At 48.5% G+C, this 24,491-nt stretch overlaps 1 protein-coding gene across 1 annotated transcript; it reads left to right on the top strand.

Annotated features, from left to right (window-relative positions):
- The first annotated feature begins 282 nt into the window (after positions 1-282).
- On the top strand, positions 283-2,424 carry C1ql2 (complement C1q like 2). The gene is made up of 2 exons (XM_004659734.3): positions 283-966; positions 1,537-2,424. Exons 1-2 carry the CDS (start codon positions 283-285, stop codon positions 1,714-1,716), a joined length of 864 nt encoding a protein of 287 aa, XP_004659791.1. The 3' UTR covers positions 1,717-2,424.
- Positions 2,425-24,491: the final 22,067 nt, after the last annotated feature.

Below are 24,491 nucleotides of genomic sequence, written 5' to 3'. Positions count from 1 at the left end.
GCCTGGCTCCCGGGCTCTCCCGAATATCTCCAGCGCGGTGGCCACGGGAGTCCGGGCCTGGAAGCATCCCATTGAAGTAGTTGAGTGGCCGGGACAGGGGTCGCCACGTCGGAGGTGCGTCCGGGACCCGCGGAGTTGGCGTCCGAACGCGGGGAGCGGGGCCACCCGCGTCGCCCCACCATTGCCTCCCCGGGCGGTAAGGAGGAGCTGGTGGCGGTCGCCTCCCGGCTGTGGCAGAGGCGGCGGCGCGCCTGCCTGGCGGCCGTCGGCGTGCTCCTGGCCATGGCTCTCGGGCTGCTCATAGCCGTGCCCCTGCTGCTGCAGGCGGCGCCCCCCGGCGCGGCGCACTACGAGATGATGGGCACCTGCCGCATGATCTGCGACCCGTACAGCGCCGTGCCCGGAGGGGGACCCGCGGGCGCCAAGGCTCCGCCGCCCGGACCCAGCACCGCTGCGCTGGAAGTCATGCAGGACCTCAGCGCCAACCCTCCACCTCCCTTCATCCAGGGACCCAAGGGAGACCCGGGACGACCCGGCAAGCCCGGTCCAAGGGGTCCCCCCGGAGAGCCGGGTCCTCCTGGGCCTAGGGGTCCCCCGGGAGAAAAGGGAGATACGGGACGACCGGGGCTGCCCGGGCTGCAGTTGACCACCAGTGCGGCCGGCGGCGTGGGAGTGGTGGGCGGCGGAGCCGGGGGTGGCGGCGACTCGGAGGGCGAAGTGACCAGCGCGCTGAGCGCAGCCTTCAGCGGCCCAAAGATCGCCTTCTACGTGGGACTCAAGAGCCCCCACGAAGGGTACGAGGTGCTCAAGTTCGACGACGTGGTCACCAACCTCGGCAATCACTACGACCCCGCCACGGGCAAGTTCAGCTGCCAAGTGCGCGGCATTTACTTCTTCACCTACCACATCCTCATGCGCGGCGGGGACGGCACCAGCATGTGGGCGGACCTCTGCAAGAACGGGCAGGTCAGTGACGTCCCCTCGTTCCCTTACCTTGCCGGAGGGGGAGCCCTGCAGACCCATTCAGACCCTTGCGGGTCCCTGGACCCTCAGGGACAGGCAGTGCCCTCCCGCCCCCCTCCCGGTCCCGTTAGCAAGCCCCGGGAAGGCGCGCGCCTGCTTCCCACCTGAGGTTGGGTACCGCGCTCACACGCCCCGGACCCACACAGCGCCCAGCGCCCGGGTGTCGCATCCACATAGGCGCCTTGGCAACCATAGTTTTCTCTGACTCCGCGCTTGCTGGCGGGGTCGCCCCTTGCCCTCCAGCCTCTTTCCATCTTGGCCTTTGCTTCCCACCCTTGCACAATGCATCCGTGTCCACGCTACTTCTCCCCGCTCCCTTCCTCCCGGACTAGGGACTGGCTGGCTGCCGGGAAGGGAACTGGCTAAATTGGAGAGAGTATGCAGCTGGGTGTTGACTCGAAGATCATAGTGACCGGGATGACCAGAGGGTGCTCTAGGGGAGCCCAGCAGGGCCTTAGGAAGAGGTTTTCGGGCTCACCTCTCCACCCCACCCCCTCCCCGCCTTGTCCCCAGGTCCGAGCCAGTGCCATCGCCCAGGATGCGGACCAGAACTATGACTACGCCAGCAACAGCGTGGTGCTGCACCTGGATTCAGGCGACGAAGTGTACGTGAAGCTGGACGGCGGGAAGGCGCACGGGGGCAACAACAACAAGTACAGCACGTTCTCGGGCTTCCTTCTGTACCCGGATTAGGGGCGCAGAAGGCACGAGGTGGGGCAGGCTTCAGGCCTCCCCTGTTCCTCTGGCGGGGCGCGTGAGGCCCTTAGGCGGGAGCCACTCTCTGCTTCATGACACTTCCTGGCATCTCCGTCGGAAAAGATACATCCCTGCTGTCCTCTTCGTCCTGCACCCTTAAGCCTCAGTGTGTTTGTGACTCTGCCACGCTGCAGCGGGCTGTGCCCCTGGTCCTCGTGCCCAACCCAGGCAGGGAGAAAGGGCACCTAAGGCAGAGTGGGAACCCAAGCCCTCTCGCTGGGTTGGGGGTGGGGCAGCGCAGACATTGCAAACCAGATCGGACTGGACAGGCGTCCCCCTGGAGGCCTGAGGTCTCCCTGAGCTCCTCTTCCTCCCAGGGTTCCTAGGCCGAGTGCTCCGGGCCACACCAGGGAAAGCCAGGCCACAGCGAGCACTGCTCCCGGAGGCCTCCCTTTGTGTGACCCGGAATACTTGTGCAGATTTCGATGACCATCAGCCCCCAAGCCCCATCCTTAGCAGAATTCCAGGCAACAGAAAATTCACCTCGCCACACACCCAGCCGCACTCCTTCCCAGGTCAGAGCCTCTGTGATGCATTAAATTATGTTTTTAGACTATGGGCTCCTGTGGTCTTTATCAATGTGGTGATCCCTACACGGGGACTTCCCGTGCCCACTCTGGAAAAGATCTAACCTGGGGCCTCGGTAGACCAGCCAGGGTCGTGTTTCTGAAGCTTGGGATGGGCAACAAGATATAGGGAAACAGGCACAGCACCCCAGTCTGTGCTGTAGCTCTGAATTGGAGGCAGCCAGGAAGGAGGGGGGAGTTAGAGTAAGGCAGAAGAAAGGCCATTGCATCTTGCAGTTTTGCAACTTTGCCTCCTGGACTTGGCGGGGCAGGGGGGCGGTCATAAGGGCAGGTCTCTATAAAACGAGTCCGTTAGTTGTGAGTTGTGAAGTATTTTGCTAGCTGGGCCTTGAGAGTTCTTGGGTTCTGAAGAGGCAGTCCAGACAGAAGGTCCCTGGGCAACAACGTCCTTCCCCCTCAAGGGCTAGCATACCCAACAGTGTTTATTCACATTACTCAAAACTGAGGCAATTCTATGCATCATCTTCTCCCACAGATTCATCCAGAATGCTGTAGAAAAGGTGATGACTGTCCCTTCAGGAGGCAAGAGAGTTTTCTGGGGTCCTGTCCCTTTCCCATTTGAAGTGGTGTGGGATGGAGTACAGGTTCTGTCCCTTTTTGCCTTCATCTTTCTACACACAGTTAGGAAAAAAACCCAAACATTCAATATGGTGTTGACCTTTTTCTTCTTCTTTGGTTTTGTTGTTAGAACACTTAGTCCTGACAAATATTGTTATCTATAGCCAGTTAACCTGGCACTGCTTACTGAACCATGTAGCCCAGGTTGGCCTGAAACTTACAGTTCTCTTATCTCAGCTTCCTGTGTGCTGGGATGACAGGCGTGTGCCACCAGACGCAGCCTGATTAAGCTAATTTTAATTCTTTGTAAAGAAATGTGTGTGACTGTACAGAAGTAGCTCTGGAGTTGAATGTGTATCTGTGTAAAGGTGGACACACACATGGCCATTGTGGATACAATGTTGCAGTTGTCCTCATGTGATTCATGTTACACACCCATCCACACGCATGCTGCTATGCCAAGGTGGTGTGAAAATGCTCCTGGCTGCCTTCAAATCCCATTGTGCTGGGGAATGCAAAAAAGCTTGGGTTCCCATTTAGAAGACAATGATACCCCCTGCCTTGAGTCTTGTGGCTGTCACTGTTCCTCAAAGCTCTTATTTTATTTGAATAATGCTCTGTAGTCATTCACTTGAACATAAGCAATGATTGCGCCTGCATTTAGTCCAGGGATGAAGTACATACAAGAGAGGCAAAGCAGGAACAAATACAAACCCCTGCTTCCCAGTTTCAAACAGAACACCAGCTCCCTATCCCATGCCTAAACTCAGCTGAGCCCACCTGCAGCCGGGACCGAGGAAGCAAAACCACCCAGGCTACAGTTACCTTCACATCACTTTCTGATGCCTTGTTGATTGTATATTTCAGAAATGCGATTAAAACCAAATGTCTGCGACCCAAATGAAGTCTAATTGCTATGGATCCGCAATCCTCAAGCGGCCCCTAATCCTTTTTGACTTATTCCTCCCTTACTCTGATGAGATGGAGCTTAGACACAAAGCCCTTGGTTTAAATTTCAAAAATTAAAATTGACATGCAGTGGTGGATTACCTCGGGAGCGGGAGGAATTTCTAAGGAGGTGCCCCAGCCCAGCCTTGTCCCCTGCATTAAGAAGCAATTTGTACTTCTAACAATCGCTCTCCTCCCACTCCTCCCTTTGACGGAAGGGCAGCTGGAGATGCCTGGCCCAAGTCTGGCTGTTCATAACACTTAGATAAATTTGACTCTGAAATTCCTCCATCTGTATTCCCCAGGCACACCTGGGTTTCCTGCAGTTCTAATGCCCGGGCTGCCAGGAGGTTGTGCCAGACGTGTCAGATGCTAAGAGGACGATGGATTGACATGGGAGTGCGGGGAGATATTGCCCGCAGGAGCTGCCCAGCTCAAGAGCTCTGCCTCTTCCTGCTTGCCATGTCTCTGGCAGGCCTCTCATTGCTTGTCCAGGACCACAGCGCCATCATATCTCTGGCGACTTCCTGAGGAGGGGTTTGGGGTTAAGATGGGAAAATCAGGCCTCCACTACTGCTACTTACACACACACACACACACACACACACACACACAGACACACAGTCATGTGTATGAGTGAGTGGGAGTTTGTATCCATGTGTTTGTGTATGACCGTCAGTTGGGTGTAGAGGCCAGAGTCTTTGCTGTCCCCCTTATTTGAAACAGGGTCTTTTGGTGTTTGCTACAGAATATTCTAGGCTAGCTGGCTGACTGAGCTGCCCAGGATTCTCCCCTTTCACCCTCCCATCTCACAGCAGGCACACTGGGATCATAAACACACTGCAGTGTCTGGCTTTATGTGGCCTCATGGCCCATGCTTGTGCAGCTAGCAGGCACTTTACCCATGGAATCATCTCCCCAGCCCTCACTATTGCTGCCTGTGTAGAGCCACCAGACTTGTGTTTGTAGAGTGCAGGAAGCCCTTCACTCCAAATACTTACCTTTGCAATTGTAGAGTATTGCTTTAATGTTCTACCTGCTTGTGGGTGACTTTCCTAAGTCTGATTCCTGGGATGACAGTATCCCATTGACATTGCCAGCAAACAGGAAAGGGGCTAAGGGGTCTGTTTGGTTTGCTCTGAAGCTGGGGAAATTGAGGCCCAGATCAGTTCTGAGTGGCCTGAGAATTTAAGTGGTACAGCTGGGATTTGAAATCAGGCCTCCATGTCACTGTCCTGTGTGACAGACAGGGTTATGTTCCCCTCCTGATTTTCCCAGTTCTTCAAGAGGAGGGCAAATTGGAAACATGCTTTCCACCTCCCCAGTGTAGAAAGGTTCAAGCAAGAAGGGTTAGCTCTAGGGCGAGGGCAGATGGCTCGGTGAATAAAAGCATTTGCCATGCAAGCCCCCACATAAATGCCGGGTGGTCATGTCAGCCCTCTAGTAATATTGCAGAGACCCTAGGGCAAGTTGGATGGCCAGCTACACTAGCTGAACCTGTGGACTCTGGGTTCAAGTGAGAGACCCTCCTTCAGTACATGAAGTGGACAGCCACTGAAGAAGACACCAGTGTCAACCTCTGGTTTTCATGTGCACTTGTATACATGTGCATGGGCGCCCACACACATGGGGCACACACACCCCACATACATGTACAAAGAAATTAAAAAAGGCCAGCTCTACCTCTTTACTCAAGTTACCCCAGAGAATCCCTAGAAATAGCTTTCTCCTTCCAGGAGCACCCCAGGTTTGGGATGAATGTTGGTGGCTTAGCAGGACCTTAGGTTACTAATTCCAAATATTCTATTTGCACCTGTACATCTCTACCAATAACACCCTATGATAGCTTTCCTTTTTTTTTTTGGTGTTGGCAGGGAGTGGCATTTTGTAGGTACAAAAGCATAGCTGAGGTGAGCATTGGCTATTTCTCTTTGATGAGGTCCTTTTCCTACTCTCAGAGTCAGTTGCAATCTTCAGGACTGCCTGAGATACACACCTGACTCTGGAAATGCGAATGGAGGCTGTGTCTTCCTCTTCACCTCTCTCCTATTCATGTGAGCAGATGGCTCCTTTGGATACCTAAGTAAAATATCCAGTCCTCTCACATAGAGCTACGATAATACCTCACAGGGCCACATTGCACACTGGTACTTTTACACTTCCCTGATCATGGGGGCCTATTGCTTAAACACTTTTTGAGAACTCATACCAATGTAGATATTTGATTTGTGAATAATTTATGTATAGCATTGCCTGTCTATACTTTTAAAAATTTCCAACTTTTTGTATTTATATTCATCCAAAGAGCTCACATTCAAAGCAGTATCTATATCCTAACTGGCTAACCAAGTGTAAAACCCAGTCTCCTGTCATTGGAATGAAACTAAAAGAGGGTTCAATTTATATACTTCCCTTCAAGTTGTCATTCAAGTTTTCTCGGTCTTAGGTAAGAAAATATCATCTTTTATGAATCACTGGGAAAACTGTGCCCTTTCATTCATGGAATGCATAGTTTTAATCTATATTTTAAGTAGTAATAATTCTTATTTTTATCTTTTCATTTAATGATGTTTAGTTTTATCTAGTTAGTTAGCAAACAAAATAATGTGTTCCATTGTAACGTTTTCAATAAATGAATGTCATTTGTTTTGCTCAGTCTTACAATGTAGTCCACACTGGCTAAACTTGAGACCTTCCTGCCTCAGGGATTCTCCCCCCCCCACCGCCTTGCTGGGAAACACTTTTTCCATGTCTCTTAGTGTGTGGGAGTAGTACATATGTTACACGTGCTGATGTGCGTGTCCTGTGTGCATGTGTGCAGAGTCCAGAGGGGCCTTTGGGTATCTTCCTTTATTGCTCTTTCTTCTTATTTCCCCGAGACAGACTCTCACTGAACCTGGAGCTCCCTGCTTTTCAACTAGACTGGGTGACCTGTGAGTCCCTCTTCTGTCTCCACCCCCCTTAGCATTTTGGTTTCAGCTTGCACAGCCATCACTGGCTTTATACATGGGTGCTAGGGATCAATCTCAGGTCTTTATGTTTACATAGCAAGTGCTTTTACCCACTAAGTCATCTCCCCAGTCACCCCTTAATATTAGAAATAAATAAGACTAAAGTTTCTGCCAGGCACAAATCCTATAATACTAATGCTCAGGAGTCTGAGGCAGAGGAACCATGCATTAGAGGTGGTCCTGGGCTGCATAGTGAGAACCTGTCTCCAAAACAAAACAGAACCAAAATGGTAAGAATAAAAAAAGTTTCTTTCTTTCTCCCTTCCTTCCTTTCTTCCTTCCTCTTTCTTCTTCCTTCCTTCCTTCTTTCCTTCCTTCCTTCCTTCCTCCCTCCCTCCCCCCCCCCTCCCTCCCTCCCTCCCTCCCTCCCTCCCTCCCTCTCTCTCTTTCTTTCTTTCTTTCTTTTTTTCCAGGTAGTGTTTTGCTCTAGCCTATCTAGTGCAGGCTGACCTGGAATTCACTATGTAGTCTCAGGCTGGACTTGAACTCACAGTGATCCTCCTACCTTGGCCTCCCCACAAGTGCTGGGATTAAAGGCATGTGCTGACTTTAAGAATGACAGAAGTTTTAATACTTTCTTCTTACTTCTGGTTTTTGGAGACTGATTGGCTTTAGAGACAGACAACTCATAGAATTATGCTATTTTAGCGGGAAGTGTCTCTCCAGGGGCGCCTGAATAATAGAGACACACCTGCCAGATGGAAGTGAGAAATCCCTGAGGAATGCTTTGGTCTGCTACTGTTATTTTCCAATTCAGTGATGGGAGCAGGGCTGGGTGGTGTGCTCATGGGATGACCTGAGTTCCTATCCTCAGAACCCTCATAAAGCAGAACCCAGCGGCGCTCACCGGTCACCCCGGCGTACCGATGGCGAGGTGGGAAATGGAGCCATAAGAAGCAGCAGTGAACAAGGGACCTGCCTCAGACAGGCTCTGGGGGCTCCCTGACTTGCCAGTCTGCTGCGCTGCCAGCTCACCCAAGGTTGGGCTCTGACTTCTGCACGCCCACTGTCACACGTGTGCACCTACCCTCACATATGAGCACACGCACACAAGCAGAAGTATATGGCGTACACACGAGGAATAAAGATGGGAAATAAAAAGCACAGTGAAAGCAGTAGTTTTCAGAACAAACGAATGCCCTTTGGTTCCCTCTACCTGGAACCTTTCCTTCTAGGTTAGTTCCCACTCCCTGAGAGCTCAGCTGACGTGTCACTTCTAGTCTGCCTCCCCAGTGCTGCAGAGGGCTGCTTTTTTTTTTTTCCCCTCCTGTTCCCAAGAGCCCAGAGCAGCTGACTTCACTGTCATAACTCTTACCACACACTGAAATCACTTGTTGAGTTCTTGGAGTTGGTTTTTTAAATTTTTGGACAGTAGGCATGGCAAAGCAGACTCCGTGTTCTTAGAAATCACCATGGCAGGCGCTCACCCCAGCATGCAGGAGGTGCCCCACAAGTGTGTGGACAGAGGGTGGATAGATGGACTTGTGCACCCAGTGGAATCCTGATGAGATACATCTTAGGAAGATTTCTGTGTGGGCATGCGATTTTGTTTTCCTATGTGGTGTGTGTGTGTGTGTGTGTGTGTGTGTGTGTGTGTGTGTGTGTGTACGTGTGCATGTGTGTGGAGTCCAGTGGGCAAACTGTGGGTGTTACACCTCAGGTATACCTTTCACCTCTTTTTGACACTAATTGTTTTTATTGGCATTAGCTCCCCAGACTGGCGAGTCAGAGAGCTCCAAGGACCCTCTTGCCTTGGCCTCTCCAGTGATGGGATTCAAAGTACAAGCTGCCACTCCTGACTTTGTGTAGCTATTGGGGATCAAACTTGGGTCCTCATGTTTGCACAGAAAGCACTTTGCCCACTGATTTATCTCAAGACTTCTTGGGGGAGGGGAGGGTTTTAAGGTAGGATCTTGCTCTAGCCCAGACTGAGCTGCAATTCATCAAGTAGTTTTAGGGTGGCCTGGAACTACCTCTGTCAACAGAGAGCTAGGATTGAAGGTGTGCATTACCACACCTGCATCATGATTTGTTTTTGAGGCACTCTTGCTATGTAGCCCAGGCTGGCCAGGAACTCACGACCCTCCTGCTTCAGCCTGATTTCTGGGATTGCAGGTGTGTACCAATATGCTCCACTTAGGTGTGTGATTATATGCTGGGGTTCAGTAAGAGCCCACAGATAGCCAAACCACTGTTCTGAAAAGCCCCAAGGTGGTAATACTGGGTGAGTAGGGGTACCATATACAAACACCAGCAGGTCTACCTGAGCTTCTAGGAATTGCTAGAACCTTCTAATATGCCCTTTCCACAGGGCTATTGTCACACTGAGGCCCTTGGACTGATCAGATTCCCTTCTCCAAGGCAGCCCTTGGAATTCTGGGGCCCCTTGGGTGGTTGATTTATTTCCAGTGAATCCCTTGTCCCTCGCTTGGTGTTTTTGCCTTCAGAATTCTTTTCTTTTTATCCAAATGGAAAACATCTTTTGAAAATTGTTGACATAATAAGCACTTTTAAAAAGATGTAAACTATATAGAGAAATATAGAACAGAAAGTAAAAACTCCCCCTCCCCTTCTGTGATTGCCTTCCCCAGAGATGATTTCAGTAATAGCATGGTGATTTGCATTCTTTCAAGCCTTACAAATGCATATTGGTGTGGATTTGCACACGGAGGGTATAGAACTCAGGGGCTGCTTGGTACCCACTCCTTCCTCTAAGGAGCAGCTGAAGAAGTGCTCAGTGGTACTTCCTGCAAGCCCCCCCCCCCTTTTCCATGTGGAGCCCTTTTTCTTTCTGCAAAGACTGACCACTCTATTCAAGATGACCTTACTTGATCAACACTTTCCACCAACTGCCCAGTGAACCTGTTTCCAGCCTTCCCCAGTCCAGCAGATGAACAGGCTCTCTGGCAGGACTCCTGTCCCACCAATAGAGTCTGTCTGTCCTCCTGTGGGAAACTCCTGTCTTATTTCCAAACCAGTGCCGGTGGGTGACTTTATCGAGCGGACAGATTATTCCAGCACCTCCCCTTGTGCTCTCTCTTTCTCCTACATCTTTGACATTGAGGAGCTCAAACAGCTCCTCTCTTGGGACGCAGGGAATTATGGGATCAATCTGGTTAGTTAGATTTTGTTCCTGTTGGCAGAGCAAGGGAAAGGGGACCACGGGTCAGCTGTAGAGATGCTTTCTAGGCAGATGGGCTCCAGCTGGGTTGGGCCTTGGCTGGAGACCGGCAGGACCCAGCATCTCTGATTCCTTAGCACACCGCTCTTGAGTCTGACCTGGGTGGCTGATGGGTAGTTTTATGCATTGCCCGTCAGTTTTATTATTATTTTTTAATGTTCTGAGAAAAGGACTCTCAGTGTTTCCGGCTGGCCACAAATCAGTAATCCTTCTGCCTCAGCCTCCCTATTGCTGGGATTATAGGGCGAATCATCATACTCAGCAATGTTCATGCTGTGTGTGTGTGTGTGTGTGTGTGTGTGTATGCATGTGTGTATGTTTAGTTGAAGGACTACCTTAGCTGTTGTTCCTCAGGTACCATCCACTTTTGTTTCTTTCCTGCGACAAGATCCCTCACTGGCCTGGCTTTGCCAAGTAGGCTGGACTGGCTGGCCAGTGAACCCTAGGAATCCTCCTGTTTCCTCGTCTGCTGCAAGTAACTTTTCATTGCTCAGACAAAACACTTGACCCAAAGCAGCTGATGGGAAGAAAGGATTTCTTCTGGTTTATAGTCTTGAGGAGAACCTCCATGCTAGCAGAAGAAAGCATGAGCAGAGGCTGGACATCACCTCCTCACCATAGCTGGCCGAAAACAGCAGTGGAAGAGCCAGTTAAAGTCACACTGGCAAGCTCGGGGCTGATAAACCCCCAGGACCACCCTCAGTGACACACGTCCTCCAGCAAGGCTCTGCCTCCCAAATTGTTGTCAGCTAGGGACTAAGCAGTCAAAACACATGTGGTTATTGGTGGGGAGGGATGGGCATCTGATTGAAACCACCACGACTGTCCTGCCCTGGGGTTGAACACAGGTCTTCATGCTCTCAAGATGAGCACTTCATTAATTGAATTATCTCCACAGACCAAGCTGTTTATTATTATTATTGCATTACCTTTGTACGTATGATGTGTGTGCATACATGCTCATGTGTGTGAGTGTGAACATGTGCATGCCACAGTGTATATGTTGTGGTCGAAGTACAAAGCCAAGTGTCATTCCTCATCATTCCCCTTGTTGGAGGCAAGGTCTCTTGCTGGTCATCACTGTGAGCACCAGGCTGGCTGGGTTTCTCCTGTCATCACCTTCTCTCTTGCTATTGGAGGACTGGCCTGTCATGTGCTTGCTTCTGTGTCTGACTTTAGCTGGATGCTGGGAATCTGAACTCAGGTCATCATGCTTGCACAATAAGCACTTTACCTGTTCAGCTATCACACCAGCCCCAAGATATGTTGTTGATGTTTGTTTGTTTGTTTTGTTTTTCAAGGTAGGGTCTCACTCTAGCCCAGGCTGACCTGGAACTCACTATGTAGTCTCAGGCTGGTCTTAACTCATAGCAATCCATTTGGCCTCCTGAGTGCTGGGATTGAAAGCATATGCCACCATGCCTGGCCCAACATATGCTTTTTATTTGAGGTAGGATTTTTCTCTAGCTCAGAATAACCTGCAATTGATTATGTAGTCTCAGGCTGACCTCAAACTCACAGAGGTCCTCCTACCTCTGCCTCCCATGTGCTAGGATTAAAGGCATGAGCCACTACACCCAGTTTAAAATATGCTTTTTAGGGCTGGAGAGATGGCTTAGCAGTTAAGCGCTTGCCTGTGAAGCCTAAGGACCCCGGTTCAAGGCTTGATTCCCCAGGACCCACGTTAGCCAGATGCACAAGGGGGCACACGCGTCTGGAGTTTGTTTGCAGTGGCTGGAGGCCCTGGCATGCCCATTCTGTCTTTCTCTCTCTGTGCCTCTTTCTCTCTCTGTCTGTTGCTCTCAAATAAATAAATAATTGAATAAAACATTTTAAGAAAACAGGAGAGAGTGGCACCTTGATGCTAGCCCAGGTTCTATGAGCATAAACATCACAGCCCACTCCTACTTCTATTAAAAAATAAAATATGCTTTTTAATGGTGTATATCATCTTGCCCAAGTGGGGCTTTGGGACTTAGGGAAAATAGGGGCCTTCTTCTAGGGGGATGTGCTGTGTTGCAGATGCACCATTTCCAGTCTGTGAAGCAGGCTGAGCCTAAGCCCCATCTGGCTAGCTGTAGGTCTAGGTTCCCAGGCGGAAGGTCTGGCGAGTGGGTAGGATTGCCTCTCCTTTTCTCTTTGTGCTCCAACCCCCAGGTCTCGGGTTGGATTCTGATGCCTCTTGGCCCAGCACTACACCTGGGCTGAGGGTAGAGAAGGGTGGGATGTTTGGCCCTGATGGCTGGTAGCTCCAGACTAGCTGAGAGACTATGATTCCAGGCCACACAGGGCTTCTGATGTGTCCCCAGAAACCAACTGAGCAGTGGACAGCAACTGAGTGCCCCAAAATAGCCTGGCCCTTTGAAAGCAACCAGGTCAGAATACAGAGAGAAGACAGGAGGAAAAATTCGTTTGAATCTTAAATTTTTTTTTTTTTATTGTGCCAATCCCTTGTCTGTGTCAATTTGTTTGACAGCAACAATGGGGAAAGCAGAGACACAGAAAGTTAAAAGCCTTAACAACTTGGTGTGATGGTTGAAGCAGAGGCATTGGGAAAATTACTGGTTTTCCCAAGACTGCACAGCAGAGGAATGCCCCAAGACGGAAGCCCAGGTCTGTCTCACTTCAAACGCCCTGCTTCATGTGAGCCAGTTCCCTCTCTCCTACCAGCCCACTGGTTGTCCCCTTCTCTACAGTGACACCCAACCTGTAAGACTGGGCTGGAGATTGAATGTGCTGGTGGCGGTGCTGCTGTTCCTGGGCTGCTCCCTGTAACAGCTCGTTGTCCCCAGTGTCCAAACATTTATTTTGATTGAGTTGCTATTTTGCTATTTTTGTGTGTGTATGTGCAGTATGCTTGTATGTGTGTGTTCATGTTTGTATGTGTATGGGTGCATGTGCATAAACGTGTGTGTACATACATGTGGAGGCCAGAGGTTGACATCAGGTGTCTTCCTCTATTGCTGCCCATCTTTTTGAGGTAGGGTCTTGTTCTAGCCCAGGCTGACCTGGAATGAACTATATAGTCTCAGGATAACCTCAAACTCATAGCAGTCCTCCTACCTGTGCCTCCTGAGGGCTGGGGTTAAAAGTATGCACCACCACACTTGGCTTACCTTATTTTTTGAGACAGGGTCTCTCACTGAGCCTGGAGCTCCCCTGTCCTAGTAGATGAACTAGCCAGAAAACACTAGGGATCCACCTGTTTCCTCCCCCCCACCCCCCGGGCTGTGATTGGGATTACAGGTGAGTACCACCACACTCAGCTTTTAAGTGAAAGCTGGGATCTGAACTCAGGTCTTCATGCTTTCATGAGAAGCCCTTAACCTGATGAGCCATCTCCTCAGCCAAAAAGCCTCTTTTCTTATTTTCATTGCATCATGTGTTGGTACCATCCTTTCCCTCATCCCTGCCCCCATTCTGCTGAGACCTACTCAGTGGGGTTGCTGGTATTCACTATGGGGGTTGTGGGTCTTGCATTGTGAAAGTAGCAGTCAAATTGGGTGTGTGTGTGTGTGTGGGGGGTAATACCTCTGGGCATGATGTCCCAACCTGTGGCTCTTAAAATCTTTCCACTCTAGCCGGGTGTGGTGGCGCACACCTGTAATCCCAGCACTTTGGGGTCAGAGGTAGGAGGATCACTATAAGTTTGAGGCCACCCTGAGACTACATAGTGAATTCCAGGTCAGCCTGGACTAGAGTGAAACCCTATCTTGAGAAACAAAAACAAAAACAAATTCCACTCCCTTGTCTACCAAATTTCTGAGCTGTGGCGGGTGTATTTTACATTTACTTCAGTGATGAGTTCTTAGGAGCCTCTGGATCTCCGCTTTGGTAAGTGTTGAGTATCCTCAGCGTCTCCCGGTGCTGTCTGTAAGGTTCATCATGGAAGCAGAATTCTTGCTCATCTCCCCAATTCCTCTGTGGTTTCACCTGGGTCTTGACTGAAGTGCTCTGGGTGGTTTATCTCCCCTATTCTCGATACCTTCTGAAAAAGAAAAACAGATTCACCAATGGAGAGTAAAGTTAGTATAGGTTAAATGGAATAAGTATTATTAATTTAGGGAGAGTTTGATGGATATAACCCTTCTTTTAGCCAAAGACTAGTGGGCTTGTCATTGGAAATCATAATCTTTGTCTCCATAGGATTCTGATCTGGTTCCCAGTTTCAGATATGGGTTGCTTTCCACTGAGCAGATCTCTTAGCCAATCAGAAAAATATTGGTTACCCACCAAGGCTGTGCACCACCATTGCACTAGCAAGCTTCTGTCAAAGAGCTTGATTACCTGCCTGAGGTAAAAAGTCCTTTTGCTATCAATACCACTAGGCTACTTTTTTGAACAATCAATATTCAGCGAGACACAACTACAGGTTTTGAACATGGATACAAATCCATTCTTACCACAAACTAGCTCCGCAATATTTGCACAGATTACTGTACTCAGCCTCGCTTTTGAGTGTTTGTACAATGGGGCTTGTGTTACTGCTGCATAGGTGGTGGGGAAGATTCCTGGGGTGTCATGCATAGCAGAAGACACAGAATGAAGGCTGGAGAGAAGGCTCAGTGGTTAAAATGCTTGTGTGCAAATGCCAATGACCTGAGTTTGATTCCCTAGTACCCACATAAAGCCAGATGCACAAAGTGGCACATACATCTGGAGTTCATTTGCAGTGTCAAGAGGTCCTGGTGAGCCCATTCTCTCTGTCTCTGCCTGCAAATATATATATATATATATATTTGGTTTTTCTAGGTAGGGTCTCACTCTAGTTCAGGCTGACTTGGAATTCACTATGTAGTCTCAAGTTGGCCTTGAACTCTCTGCAATTCTTCTACCTCTGATTCCCAAGTGCTCAGATTAAAGGCATGTGCCACCATGCCTGGCACAAATACATATTGTTAAAAGACACAGAATGAGCATTTGAGGCCTGGATGGTATATGCTTTTGTCTTTTGTTTAAATAGCGATTAGGGATCACTGTGTTCTCTACTGAGCCAACATGTCTCAGGAACCATCAAATCAAGGCCACTTGGAATGAGAAGGGGCTGGATTTCAATGTCAACAGCATGCTGGTATGTCTGGAGTCACTAAAAATACTTTCAAACACGTCTTTAACACTTTTAGTGGCCCGGTGAGATAAAGCATGTCCATCGTGCAGATGCAGAAGTGACCAGTGACTGCTGTGTGGGTCACACGCAGAACTCAGCCCAGTGCGCTTCCTGCTGTTTCTGCCTTGGCATCCCAGAGAAAGCATGGAGATAGGCATTACCCCTGGTGGGTGACAATCCGAGGTGTGTGAGATGTGTATGCATCTCAGGATCATAGGCTAATAAATCCTTGAATCATTGGGTCTGGAGCCCAAGTCTCTGGACTTTGTCATATGAGTATGCAAACTCCCATTAACAACACAACCCCATCACAGCCTTATTCCTAATTGACACACACAGTTTATGAGCTCCAGAGATTGCCATGCATAGTAAGAATGCCTGCTAATCCCACCAAAGCTCCCAAGAGTTGGGGTTGGGGAGGGTCAGCATGGCCCTTTGGAGCAGGAACACTGAGGAACTGCAGACTCGGCCAAGCCTCTTCATGGCCTGCCTTCTCTGGGGGATCCATAAGAACCTTGCAAGGCATTGGAAGCCTGGCCTCATCTTTCCCTTTCATGCTGTACACTTGGGAGCCCCACACCCTCTTCAAGTGCACAGAGTGGAGCAGGATGCAGTCCTCTGGATTTTGAGAGTTGGCTTGGCCACCATGGCTCCATTCTAGCTAGTGGATCTTAGGGTTCCTCCTGTCTCTGCCTCCTTCACACTGGGGGTACAGGTGTGTGCCAACCTGCTTGGCTTTTATGTGAGTGCTGTCGAAATCAGTTTGCCCTGGGATCAGTGAGAGACCTTGTGTCAAAAAAAAAAATAAGGTAGGGAGAGGGTTCAATGGGTAAGAATGCTTGCTGTACCAACATGAGGACTTGAGTTCACTCTTAGAATCCATATAAAATGCTGGGCAGGGCTGGAGAGATGGCTTAGCAGTTAAAGTGTTTGCCTACAAAGCCAAAGGACCCAGGTTTGATTCCCAAGGAGCCCACGTTAGCCAGATGCACAAGGGAGCGCATGTGTCTGGAGTTCGTTTGCAGTGGCTGGAGGCTCTGGAAAGCCCATTCTCTCTCTCCCTCCCTCTTTCTCTATCAAATAAATAAATAAACAAAAATAAAATATTTTAAGAAAAGCTTGGTAGAGATTGCTTAGTAGTTAAGGCACTTGTTTGTCAAGCCTAAGGGCCCTGATTTGATTCCCCAGTACCCATGTAATCCAAATGCACAAGGTGGTGCATGCCTCTGGATTTTGTTTGCTGTGGCTGGAGGCCCTGGTGTGCCCATTCTTTCTATCTGCCTCTTCCTCTCCCTCTCATAAATGAATGAGTGAATGCATGAATAGCAAGCTGGACAGAGCCATGCATGCTTGTAACCGCAGCACTCAGGGGGAAGAGGTGGAGACAAAAGGGTCACCAGGCTCTCTGATTAGCCAGTCTAACTGAAAACAGCATGAGCTTCGGGTTCTGTGAGAGGCTCTCTCAAGGAAATTAGGGGAAAGAGAGATAGAGGAGGACACCTGGCGTCTCCCTTGGCCTCCTCACACATATACATCATGCACATGCACCCCTACAACCTGTTTTCTGGGTGTCCACTCTACCCTGTGGTCAACACCCTTTTTTAGTCTTGGCAACTGGAAGCACAGATGCTGAGACCCAGATGGCAGCAAACATTTCCATATCATGTGATTCTTTCAAACAAATTCCAGACGTGTGCTTCACCTTGTGCGTCTGGCTTGTATGGGTCCTGGGGCACCGAGCCTGGGTCCTCTAGCTCTGCAGACAAGCACTGTAAACACTAAGCAATCACTCCAGCCTATAGCCTCCCATTTTCCAATAGTGGAGTCAAGCAAAAATCTTTTGGGATTAAGAGAATGTCATCATAAACTTCTGGAGTAGATAGAATGTAAACATTTTTTTATCTAAAATCTGCTGGACTGCCTGGATTGAGAAAGCCATGTTATAATTCACATGCCATGCAGAAACAAAAAGTTGTCCACAGGTAAGACACCTAATTTTTATGAAGCCAGAAACACACCAGAAGATAGCAGGTATAGTCACCAGCAAGTGCCTCTAACCGTGAAGCCAATCGTTCAGCTCCCAGATGGAAAGCATTTCCAAAGGTAGACCAGAGAAAGCCAGGTAAACTGATCTGTTAAGGCCTCTGCCCAATTATGAATTTGTTTCTGCCATGCAAGTCAAAGCCATGTGGTCTCTGCCTGTGAGGTGTGGCTTTGGCATGCCATCCCATCCCCATTTGCTGTCTAATGTGGGTTGCAGCCCTGCAGGGTCTGGACGGCGTGTTGGGCTTCTTCTGCTGAGCACGAGTGCAATCCAGTTGTGTGCGTGCAGCACGAATCTTAGATTACCAAGTGAGCACATCCTACCTACGTAGGTCTCTGAGGACCTTTGGCTATTTTGGTCAGGGACAGTGAGGACTACTGCTCATGGGGACAGTGATGGATGCTACACATACCCAAGAAAGGGATCCTAATGAAAAAGGACAACAGTAAACCAGTGTGGAAATCCAGCCATGCTAAATATGGCTGGGGTTTCCCGCCACCTGGAGAGCAAAGATGTGGACTCTCAGCACCCATTCTCCCCATTTCCTTCTTAGTTTCTTGACCTTGAGATGAGCATGAGTCGATGATGTTCATAAACCCAGCATAGCAATCCCAGGTGGAATCTGCATTTTCCTTACATTAGCATTGGTTATTAGCATAAAACTGAAGTTGATAGTAAGCAGAGAAAACACAAAATAGATCCTGACAAAACTCAGTCAATGTTCTACATCCAGCATTACATTTTGTTACTGGCTTTATAAGCAGGTAGAAAGGGCAAAAAAAATTTCTCTCACAGAAATGTCTCAAATTTGCCATCTACCAAAATTTCAAATGTGCCCAGTTTGTGGATGTTTAGGCAAGGTCACAGGGAAAAAGGAAGAGAAGAGAGAGAAAGAGCCCGTTTTCCAGTAGAGGAAACAGAGGCTATGATCAATGATGTGAATGGCTCCAATGTGTGCAGTAACATTCTAAGGGCTTCTGCGGGCTCAGAGTGAGTAGTCAGGACGAGGTGAACGGAGGGGATAGGCGCCAAGCAGATAGATTTCCAGAACTACTTCAGGGCATGTAAAAAAAAGTCACTTTCCTAAGTACCCTGCTCCTTTCATCATGTCCTGCATTTATCGACTAGATCATCCACCTACTCATTCACTCATGAATCTGTTCACCTACTCATCCACACATCCATCCACTCACCCCTCTACCTACATATCCATGCATATACCCATCCACCCACCCATCTACCCACCCACCCATCCATCCACCCACAAGATGACTGACTTACACATTTACCCATCCACCCACCTACAACCCACCCCCTCATCACCCCCTTTTTCCATCCATCCATCCATCCATCCATCCATACATCCATCCATCCATCCATCCTATCCAGTGTTAGTCGGCTTTCTGTCTATGGCAAAATACTTGAGATAATCATCTTAAAAGAAGAAAAGGTTTGCTTTGGCTCATAGCTTCAGAAGTTTAAATATTCAGTATCTTATCCATGTTGCTATGGGCCCGTGGCTAGACCATGAGGGTGTGTGGTGGAAGTCTGGTCACCTCATGTAGGTTGGGATGGAGAGACAGGTAGAGAGAGAAAAGAAAGGAGAGAAGGGGAGATACACACACACACACACACACACACACACACACACACACACACACACACACAGAGAGAGAGAGAGAGAGAGAGAGAGAGAGAAAGACCTTAGGGCTAGGTTATATAAACCTCTAGAGAATATTCTAGACCCAAACTATAGCAATTTATCCAATAATCACTTAGCATTCATTTATCCATTTATGTACCCATTATCCAGCAGCCTATCCATTATCCCTGCATTCAGTGCACACCTACCTGTGCTCCAGCCCCTTTAGAGATGATGGTAAATGAGCCAATCTCTATCCAAAAGAACTCTCAGTTAATGGTTTCTAAAGCCTCCACTCACCCCGTCTTGCTTTCTCTAGATAGCCACTTACTGAGAACTAAAGGAAAGACTCTCAAACCAGCTTTTCTCTGAGGCAGCCCGCTCTGCAGTCAGCATGAAAACCTGACAGTCACTCCCAGGTGATTGGCATCTGAGAACAAGAAGATTCTTATGGATTGGCTGAAACAAGTTCAAGGTCTCTACAAGTAATGGAGGTGCTGGGGAATCCAGCTCCTACTCTAAGCTGTGACCCAGGGTTCTTCCTGACACTTGTCCACAAAGGCAGGAGCCTGGGCAGGTATGCTGTATGCTTTGAGTCCATAGTGCCGTGCACCATGGATGTTGTGATTTGAATAAGGAATGTTAGCCCCTGCTCCCAGGCTCATGTTTTATGCACAGGTTCCCAAGAGGGAGACTGTAGGGTCTGTAGGAGGTGGGGCCTAGCTGGTGGATGTAGGTCACTGAGGGTAGGCCTTTGAAAGTTATAGCGTAGAGCCTGGGTCTGCTGACTTTCTGCTTCCTAATCTGCTGCGACATGAAGAGTGTCTCCCACATGTTCCCACTTCCACGAATATCATCATGCCTTCTCGGCTGAGCTGTACCAAAATACACCTTTCCTGCCGTAACTTGTTCTGTCAGGTATTCTGTTACAGCAATGCAAGGTGACTTACACAGGTTCAGCCACATGGCATTCAGAGGGGACCCAGCTACTTTGTAAGCAGCCAGCAGAACTCGACAATGCCTTACGGTACTGGTTTTGTAGGCATGCAGAATGCACGAGTTATGGGGTCATTGGATCTTGCACCAAGATTTGTTGAGAACAGCTTGGGAGGCCTAATAACGTGTAACAGGGTCAGATTCCCTGAAGAGAGCCCACAAGCAGGCTATATGAGAAGTTATGAGGATGAAGCTTAAGTTACAACGGAGACCCCAAGTTGTTAGAGAGGTGAGGAAGTGTGAGGTGGGGAATGAGTGGAGCTGACCTGAGAGAGACACCATGTGTGCTGCCGGAGATAGGGCCACTGGAGTGGGGCTACCCAAGCCACTTGGAACCCATCCCATGCCCTCATGTGCCCATGAATCCCAGTCGTTACACATGGATCTAGTGCTTAGTGATTGTTCTCCTGGGTGTTGATCTTGCCTTGCTCCAAACTCTCATTCTTCTCTTTGGAATGTCAATGCTTACCATGAGCTACTGTCTATTGGAAGTATGTAACTTCCTTTTTGGTGTTATAGGGGCTCACAGCTAAATAAATGCGTGTTTCAAGTCTCAGAAGAGGCTTTGGGCTTTAACTTTTGATCAATGTGGGAACTGTTAGATTTTGGAACTTCTTAAAGCTGGACTAAGTGCATTTTGCATCATGAGATGACTCTGAAGTGTGCTATGTAATGATTTGAATATGAAATTTTCCCCATTCATATTTTAGGCACTTATTTCCTTCATTGATGATACTGTTTTGGGAGGCTCTGGGACCTTTAGGAGGTAGGGCCTAGCTGGTATAATCAGGGCACTGGGGTTGAGTCTTTGGCAGTTATAACCTGGCCTATGTTCTGGCTAGTCTTTACTCTCTAGCTTGCTATGATGGGAGGCGTCTGCCAAATGCTCTTGACACCATGCCTTGCCCACCATGATGGACTGCAATCCTCTAAAAGTATGAATCAAAATATGCCTTTCCTTGTTTAAATCATTCTGAGGCCACAGAGGCTTGTATCGAGGCTGATGTGAAAAGCCTGTGGGGCCAGGTAATGTGTGTCAGAGTTGGATTCCCTGAAGAGAGTCCCTGAGTAGGATGTGTGGAAAGCTCTTGGCCAGATGCTGCTCCTCCTGCTCAGCTAGTCATCTGGAAAGTGTAGCTTATTTCTGGAGGGACAACACACCACGGCACTTACCATGTCATTATGCAGCAGACAGCTTCAGGTTCGCTGAGAAGAACCTCCACACGAGGCACAGTTATGGAGGAAGGGATATTTATTGAAACTTACAGATCCAGGGGAAGTTCCATAATGGCAGAAGAAGCTGGCCTGCCTTCACAGGACCACAGAGAGAAGAAGCACAAGCCTAAAAGCCAAAAGCCACACAGCACAGCCCACTTCAGGAACTCCAGCTAGGCACAGTTTGCTTATCTTTAGATTGAAATCTCAAACCCACCACCACACCTTAAGATCCACCCAGTGACACCGCCTCCAGCCAGGAGGCTACAGGTGCAAACTACAAATGAATAGACCACTGAATATAGTGGGAGACATCTATTCAAACTACCACAAGTTAGTACACATGTTCAGAAGGTCTGGCTGCCAAGAGCAATTTGGGCCTGGGTCTCACGCTGTTTCTGCTGTAACATAAGACATGGGTTTCTTGAGGAAACAGAGAAGTAAGGACATGCTTAGCTGTGCACATGTGTAGAGGCAACATGCAAAGCTGACTTCCAGGACTCGGAGCTGCTCCAGATGTGTGTGAGGACCTTGCTATCCACACTTCAGTGCCCACTGTCAGCTTTTGTTTTAGTTGCTTTTATTCTTGCTGTGAGCAAATGCCTGACAAGAAACAGCTTAAGGAAAGGAAGGGTTAATTGTGACTCACAGTTCTAGGGACTACATTCCATCATGGCAGAGCAGGCATGGCAGCAGGAGTGGGAAGCTTGCTGGTCACATTACATCTGCAGTCAGGAAGCAGAAGATGAACAGGAAGTGAGACCAGACTATAAAATCTCAATGCCTACACGCAGTGACTCACTTCCTTCAGTGAGGCTCCACTTCCTACAAGCTCCATAACCTTCCCAAACTGCTCCACTAGTTTGCATTCATGTGTTCAAATACACAAGCCTATAGAGGACATTTTATATTCAAACCATAACAGCTTCCTCCTTTCATATTACTGGGTTAATGGGGTGCCATGTTAGAGACCCCATGTTCTCAGTCCTCAAACAGCAAGGGATTGTTTCCACTGCATAAGAATCCAGTTGGATAGTGAGCATTTCTCAGTAGCTGCTGAATGTCAGGGACTAAGCCAGGGTTTTCTCCCTGAACTGTCCAGTATGTTCACTGCAGGGGCGGGGACAAATATAACTGGAGCATTGGCCGATTGAAATCACTCTCTGGGCTCCTTGTTGGGCAAAGTCATGTATCACCTGCAATTTTATAGTCTTTGCTTTTCAAATCCAGAGGTTGGGCCTTTCTGTTTTCTAGCCCATCCTCTCCTTTTGTCTGGCTCTGTAGCTAAGTGGAGCTTTCCCATCCTCATATCCATGTATGGCCAGGACTAGGGTGAGGTGTGAACTTTAAGAGGGTAACAAAATCTCATTCTCTAAGATGAATGAATTTTTAAAAAAATATATTTTATTTATTTATGAGAGAGAGAAAGGGAATGAGAGTGGGTGTGTCAGGGCCTCCAGCCACTGCACACGAACTCAAGACACATGAGTCTCCTTGAGCATCTGGCTTACGTGAGTCCTGGGGAATTGAACTAGGGTCCTCTGGCTTTGCAGGCAAATGCCTTAACTGCTAAGCCATATATTCAGGCCCAAATACGAATGATTTTAATGCACTATTTTAACTGTCTAAATCAGTGTAATTCATAATAAGCAAAATATCAAAAGCGTAGATAAAAATGTCACCCATCAAAGGGTGAGTGCCTCTTTCACCTTCAGAGTGTCTTCTTCATTTCTACTTCTTTTTTTTTTTTATAAATAATTTTATTTATTTATTTATTTGAGAGCGACAGACACAGAGAGAAAGACAGATAGAGGGAGAGAGAGAGAGAATGGGCGCGCCAGGGCTTCCAGCCTCTGCAAACGAACTCCAGACGCGTGCGCCCCCTTGTGCATCTGGCTAACGTGGGACCTGGGGAACCGAGCCTCGAACCGGGGTCCTTAGGCTTCACAGGCAAGCGCTTAACCGCTAAGCCATCTCTCCAGCCCTCATTTCTACTTCTTTAAATGTGTATATATGTGTGCAGTGTGTGTGTGTTCTATGTATGTGGGCCAAGTGTGTGCATGTGTGTTTGCATGCATATGGAGGCAAGAGGTCAACATCAGGGGTCTTTCTCCTTTCTCAGTCACCCTCAACCTTATTTATTTATTTATTTTTTGAGACAGAGTCTCTCATGGAACCTACAGCTAACTGATTTGGCTAGACTAGTTAGCCAGGAAGTTCCAAGGATTCCCTGCCTCAGCTTCCCCAGTGCTGGAAATGCAGGTGTGTGCCACCACACTTGACATTTCTATGGGTTCTAGGTGTCTGCTATATGTCTCCAAAGCCTCCTTGTTCTACTTCTTGTAATGAAAATAGAATTCTTGGCTCTCTTGGCTCTCATGTTAGGCCAGACGAGCTCTGTGTATTTTAAAAATATTTTATTTATGTATTTATTTATGATAGAGAGAGAGAGAGAGAGAGAGAGAAGATGGGCATGCCAGAGCCTCCAGCCACTGCAAACAAACTCCAGATGCATGTGCCACTTTGTGAACCTGGCTTTATGTGGGTCCTGGGGAATTGAACCTAGTTCCTTTGGCTTTGCTGGCAAGTACCTTAACCGCTGAGACACCTCTGGAGCCCGAGCTCTGTGTTTTGAGAGGGGGTGGGAAAGACAGAAAGTGGAGTGCTAAGGGTATGAGCAGGAAGTAGTATACTTGACTACATTCTTATTTTTAAAATTTATTTACTTCATTTAGTTTAAATTTGTAACTTTTTATTGAGAACTTCCAACATACAGACAACATACCATGATCACTATTCCTTCCACAACTCTCCCTCCCCACACCCCCCATGAATCCTCCCCTTTCCCCTCCACTGAATCCTTTCTTCTTTCCAACTAGTTTCTTTTTTCTTTCGAGGTCATCACTTTCTCCGTCTATTTCGCAGGTCTTGTGTAGTAGGTGGCATCAGCCACTATGAGGTCAGGAATACCATGGCCACTTTGTATCTGGAAGACAATGTCGCAAAGCAGATCTCCCCTTCTTTTGGTTCTTAACTTCTTTCCATTACCTCTTCCTGAAGGGTCCCTGAGCCTTGGAGGGTGTGACAGAGATCACATCTTTCTTGATGAGAGTGACACTGGTGGCTGACTGAGGCCTTGCTCAGCTTCAGGCCCTGCCCTGCGCACCTTCAGTCGAGAAGGTGATGGTTATGTTTCTTTCACAGACTTCTTCCTTCCTCCACCCCCTGTTCACTGGGGGTAAAAATCAGGGTCTCAGGCATTCTGGGAAAATGCTCTTTGATTGAGCTGCATCTCCAGCTATTTCATAGAGGGGGAATGTAAGGAAGAGAAAGGTCTCTAGCTTGCTCAGAGACAAGCTCTGCCTCAAAGAACTGGAACTGGAACTTTTATTTGAGTCCAGCACTCACTCTCATCCACGATAC

This window comes from Jaculus jaculus, chromosome 5, assembly GCF_020740685.1.
Source record: "Jaculus jaculus isolate mJacJac1 chromosome 5, mJacJac1.mat.Y.cur, whole genome shotgun sequence".
NCBI classification, from domain to species: Eukaryota; Metazoa; Chordata; class Mammalia; order Rodentia; family Dipodidae; genus Jaculus; species Jaculus jaculus.
The sequence above is the reverse complement of the archived record's forward strand: the minus strand, read 5'-3'. Positions and strand labels throughout refer to the sequence as shown.